Source organism: Psammomys obesus, unplaced genomic scaffold (genome assembly GCF_907164565.1).
Source record: "Psammomys obesus unplaced genomic scaffold, mPsaObe1.curated_primary_1811, whole genome shotgun sequence".
Lineage (NCBI taxonomy): Eukaryota > Metazoa > Chordata > Mammalia > Rodentia > Muridae > Psammomys > Psammomys obesus.
In genome coordinates this window covers 1,360,646-1,366,223 of record NW_026591450.1, presented here as the reverse complement: position 1 = coordinate 1,366,223, position 5,578 = coordinate 1,360,646, and the positions used below count along the sequence as shown (strand labels likewise).

The following is a 5,578-nucleotide window of genomic DNA, read 5'->3' as shown; positions in this document are numbered from 1 at the left end:
GACCTTGAAGAAAGTTTACAGATGAGGAGGAATCAAATCTCAGAGGCAAGAAGAGCACTTTGAGTGGCTCTCAGGGCCGATGTGTGGCTGTGGCTCCTGATCTTCTGACATTTTTCTTATGCATAACCATTTCAGTCTGCTTCTCTGTGTGTGTGTGTGTCTTTGTGTATGTGAAGTGTATGTGTGACTTCATATGTCACATACATAGGTATGTACGTGTGTGTGTGTGTGTGTGTGTGTGCAGACATGCAGACATGCATGGACACCAGTTTATGGAGGTCAGAGGACAATCTTAGGTGGGGTCATTTGTTGCCTTCTGCCTTGAGGCAGCTTCTCTTCCAGATGTGCTGTCCCCCTTCCCACAGATGTGCACTCTGACACCTTTTCCATGACTCTGAAGAATCACACACAGGTGTCAGGCTTGCATGGCATATACCTCTACCTGACAAGCCAGGCATCCACTTTAGTTGGGGTCAGGGCTTCTCACTGACTACGGAGCTCATTGTTCTTCCTGTACTGCCTTCAGTCAGGGTCACAGATGCAGGCCTCTACACCTGGCATGTCCATGGGTGCCAGAGGTCTAAACTTGGGTCTTAGCTTATATGGCAGGCTCTTTTCTGACTGAGCCACCTGCCCAGCCTCCAGTCTGTTCTCCTACCAAAAAAATTAGTAATCTGATTTCAGTGGTATTTCAGATGAGGTTTCTTTTCCAGTGGTCCACACTGGAAGCTTGGTACCATGAAAGGAAGCAATGGGAAGCGCCATGGAACTGCTAAGATGTAAAACTAACGCCCCTGAGGTCAGTGGGAGCAAGGCCCCAGCAGGATGGACTACAGTAGTTTTAGAAGTCACACATGCAGGAGAATCTCACTCCCGCCTTACCATGTGGGTTCTGGGAATTGTAACTCAGACTTGCTGGGCAAGTGCATTGACTCTTGGGCGAGTTCTCTCAGACCCCGAGATACTTTTTAAAATAGACATTCTGTTATTTTGAATTTGAAAATTGCTCCACACATTTACATAAGCTGCCGTTCTACACTCTAATCATTTTGGTTTTATTTTACTGCAGATTTTTTTAAAATGGTGGTTCTGATATGTTAAAACAATAATCAGTTGGAATATTACAGAAGTGCCCTGAAAATGCAGGATGTCCTCAGCACGCCTCTTTGGCTTCCTTAGGCTTTGAAGACAATCTCATTACAGAATGTGCCCTGGAATTTCAAAAAATGTTCAGCAGCGCTTCCTTGTAAGTCTCTTTCGAGCTGAAACCCACCCAGGGAGCCTCTAAAAAGTCTCTTTTGGGAAAAGCCAAATGTGTGGGCCCTGTAGAGAATCCTGAAACACCGTTCTCCCTACATTTTTTTACCCGAAGCCAAGGCCAACAACACTGACCTGCCTTGCTTTCTGATGCTGTGATAAAGACACTATGACCAAAAGCATCTTGTGGAGGAAAGGCTTTATTTGGTTTTTTTCGTCTTACAGCTTGCATCATGGAGGGGAGACAGGGCAGGAACTCAAGGCAGGGACCATGGAAGGACACAACTTCCTGGCTTCCTCTTCGTGGCTTGCCTTGCTTTCTCACAGGCCTCAGCAATACCTGCGCTGGGATGACACTGCCCACAGTGGGCTCTGCCCTCTCATGTCAATCATAAATCAAGACAACGCCCCCCCCCCCCAGAGATTTACCTGTAGGGGAATCTCTAATGAGGGTGTTTTCTCAACTGAGGTTCTTTCTTCTCAGATGACTTAAGTCTGTGCCAACTGACCAAAATTTAACTAGCACAGTCCCTAAAATTTTGAATTTTTCATGCTTTTTCCAACCAAGGTTTAAATGGTATTATGGCTTGAATCTAAAATATGCCCCACAGGTTCATGCATTTAAACACTTGGTTCTTAGCTGTTTTGGAGAAATGGTGGAAACTTTGGGATATTTTATCTAGATGGCAAATGTCAGGCCACAGGGACAAAACTCTAAATTCACAGGCTGCCTCTGCTCCTGACTCCAGTGCTCTGCCTTCTAGTCCAGTGAACAGAGGTGTCCCTGCCAAATAGGCCCACTGCCATGAACTCCATCATGGCTTCCCACCATGAAGGAGTGTCCATAAATTCTTTCACACCGTGAGCTAAAATAAAAATCTCTCATCCATTTACTTGCTTCCGTTAGGTGTCTTGTCACAGTGTGGAGGAAAGAAACCATTAGAAATGGGTTTCCACATTCCCACAGAAGTCTCCACTGCTATGGGGATTAGATTCATGGAGCAAGAACGGGCTGGGCAATCACTGCAGACAGCACCCTTCACCAATGAGGAAACTGAGACCCAGGACAAAGAGTGTTTAAATTGTTCTCACTAAAGCATTCTGAAACACACACACACACACACACACACACACACACACACACCTTTTTTTCTTTCCTCTTCTTGCTTTTATTGTAGGTAGAGTGTGCAGGGTTAATGCCTAACTGTTACTTATATGATGTAGCTACATAGTCAGCATTAATGATCTTCTTCACCAAACTTGAAAACAAGGAGCTGTGCTCCTTTCCGTACTAATCCTGTCTCTACAGGGCTAAGCCTGGAGCCTTCTTGTGGCTCCCTGCCTGGGCTATGGAGGTGGATTAACTGCTTCTGACCATCCACCTGACCCTGGACAGAAAGTTGATTCTGCAAAAGTGTTCTGACCTTCCTCCGTCTTTGCTTCATCATTCTTCAAAATGGAAATAGTTTAAATGCCTGTTCTTCACTGGTCCGTTCAGTGCACTGCCTCCACACAGTTAACATTCAATGAACACTGACTGTCAGGAAATGCCCACAAGCGTTGTTGAAGTGCAGTAAAAGGAAAGGTGGCCACTCTGGCCCCTGTTTGTCCTCAAGGCCAAGGCAGCACCTTAGCGTAGTGCCTCATGATCATGCAAGGAAAGAAGAAATAATGCTATTTCTAAAGAGCAGCTCTGTACTGTTTTATGATATTTGCAAAGACAAGACATGGCTCAATCCCAAATCTTGGGCTAAAATCCTAGCCACACTATTGTTTATTTGTTTGTTTTTCCCCCTCTCACAAATAGCTCAAACGCCCAATCTCTCATACAAAGAACTTCCAAAGTCTGTATCTCTTTCAAAGAATCTCGGGGCTGAGTCCGTGCACTGAGGTCAGATATTGCAACTCCAGGAGCAGAGAGAAGCAGCATCCCTCAGCACTGCTGCCCTCCCTTCCCTGAGAAGCCCCTCAGCAGGTGCAGGGGTCCACATACAGGCTCCTGGGCAGCTGGACAGAGTCAGGGTCACAGGGCAGTAGCAGTTATAGGTTAGCTGGCATGGGGCCAGAAAGAGCCAATGCACATCTAGGCCAATCACCAACACCGCCAGGCCTTTCCTCAGAACTATTCGTCACCTCGCTAGCCCCTCTCCTTCCATTCATAAAAATAGCTAGTATTTTCCGCGTTTTCCACTTACACAAAGTGTCCATCGATCCTCACCCAAGCACATAAGCTTGCCAGTGCTGCCTGGATGGCATAGCTCAACCGCAGATCTTTGCTGTTCTCACACATCTCAGGACAGGACGCTGAGCTCGGGTGCTGGCCTCTCTGGAGGCCTTTCCTTGTCTTACAGAAATCCATCTTCTCCTTGGGTCTTCATGTGGCTTTGTCACTAAATATATTCTGAAGGGTCAGGGTTTCAATTATATGGACTTTGGGAGATAAGCAATGAGCTCTGCACACTTAGGGTAGAATTGGCTTTCAGAGGTGCCTTTGCCTGGGGTGAGGGCCACGTGTCCAGGCTGCTTTTGCTGTTTTATTTTCACCAGCACAGTTCATTGACATTCGCAGTGGGCACAGTGACAACATCTGATAATCCTTGGCTCTGGAAACCCAACTCCACTGATAGCGCCCAGGCAAGCCACAACTGTCACTCTCTCTGGGGATCAGTTCCCTCAGCCAGGGGATCCGTGTTGGTGTGGCCAGCTGTATTTTTCTCCCTTGTTTCTTTTTCTAGCTGCGTCTGCTAATCGCCCCGCTCAACTTGGATACCGAAGAAGAGCCTGGAGAGTAAAGTTATATGAAAGCGCCCCGTAACCCACGCACACATACCAGGTCAATGGAACCCAAGCAGAATGACAGTGACAGCTGCCTTGTGGCGCACAGAGGGAATCAGGCAGATCTGCTCTGAAGCCTCAGAGACAAGCATATCATTACAGCCTGTCCACTCAGAGAGAAACCACCTCAACGCGCCCCCAGGGACAGGCACAGCTCTCCCACGGCCACCCGGGGCTCTGCCTTGGCCATCCTCAAGGCCTGGCAAGACAGGCTTTCTCCATGTTAGAATCCCCTTGCCGTATTCAGCCTTCACCTCCACACTGTCCCTGCCCACCACAGTCTGACCTTTGGGAGATCAGGCGGGACAGACTTCTAACCTTGAAGGAGGAAAGGAAGACCTGATGGGAGCCAAACAGTCCAGGGCCAGCTCCAAAGACAAGGACCCCAACAGGCTGCTGGTGGGGCCAAGGCAGAAGTTCTCCTCCTGGGATGACACCCTGCTCGTGGGGAAGGACCCACGGTCCCTGCTCAAGCGTGGCATGCGGCACGTCAGCTTCAGCCTAGTCACTAAGGGAATGACAGACATCCCAGACTTTCTGTGGGGCTTGCTGGAAGTCCAGAAACTCAATCTGTCCCACAACCAGCTGCGGGTCCTCCCTCCCGAGGTGGGCAGGCTGACCCAGATTGTGGTGTTGAACCTGTGCGGGAATCGTCTCAAGAGTCTCCCCAGAGAGATCAGCCTCCTGCAGAGCCTCAAGGTCCTGTTTCTCAACATGAACTGCCTGGTGGAGGTGCCGGCTGAGCTCAGCCTGTGCAGGAACCTGGAAGTGCTAAGCGTGTCACACAACTGCCTGTCCCAGCTCCCAGCCAGCTTTGCAGACCTCTCCAGACTACGGAAGCTCAACCTGAGCAACAACTATTTCGCTCACATCCCCATCTGTGTGTTCTCCTTGAAGGAGCTGGATTTCTTGCACGTGGGCTCCAATCGCCTGGAGAACATCGCCGAGAGCATCCAGTGCCTGGGTAGCCTGCAGATCTTCATCGCGGAGAGCAACAACATCCGCTCCTTCCCCAGGTCGCTCTGTCTCGTCACCAGCCTAGAGCTGCTGAACCTGAACAACAATGACATCCAGACCCTTCCGGATGAACTCTACCTGCTGTGTAGACTAGGGAGGATTGCATGGAACCCCATGGACAAAGGGCTACACATTTCCCATAATCCTCTCTCCAAGCCCCTGCCGGAGCTGGTAGAGGGGGGTTTGGAGATGCTCTACAGCTACTTGAAGGACAAAAAGCACAGCTGATGTGGAAGGCAGAGGCGTGGACATCAGACACACGGATGTGAATTGTCTCACGTGGACTCTGTTAGCTGGGACGCTTCCCTAGTCTAAGCTCTCTAATGTTAGTGTCTGTCAGTGCTGGGCTCCTATTGGCTATGTGGTTGTGGAGCACCTGACCAGGTGAGATGTTTGCTTTTAACCTTATCTGCCCTTAGTATATACCCCACATCCCCGACCAAGGACAATATGTTCATCTCACTCAAAA

At 49.1% G+C, this 5,578-nt stretch overlaps 1 protein-coding gene across 1 annotated transcript; it reads left to right on the top strand.

The window, feature by feature from the left end:
• The first annotated feature begins 4,434 nt into the window (after positions 1-4,434).
• On the top strand, positions 4,435-5,337 carry Lrrc30 (leucine rich repeat containing 30). Its single transcript, XM_055610103.1, has one exon. It carries the CDS (start codon positions 4,435-4,437, stop codon positions 5,335-5,337), a length of 903 nt encoding a protein of 300 aa, XP_055466078.1.
• The last annotated feature ends 241 nt before the right edge of the window (positions 5,338-5,578 follow it).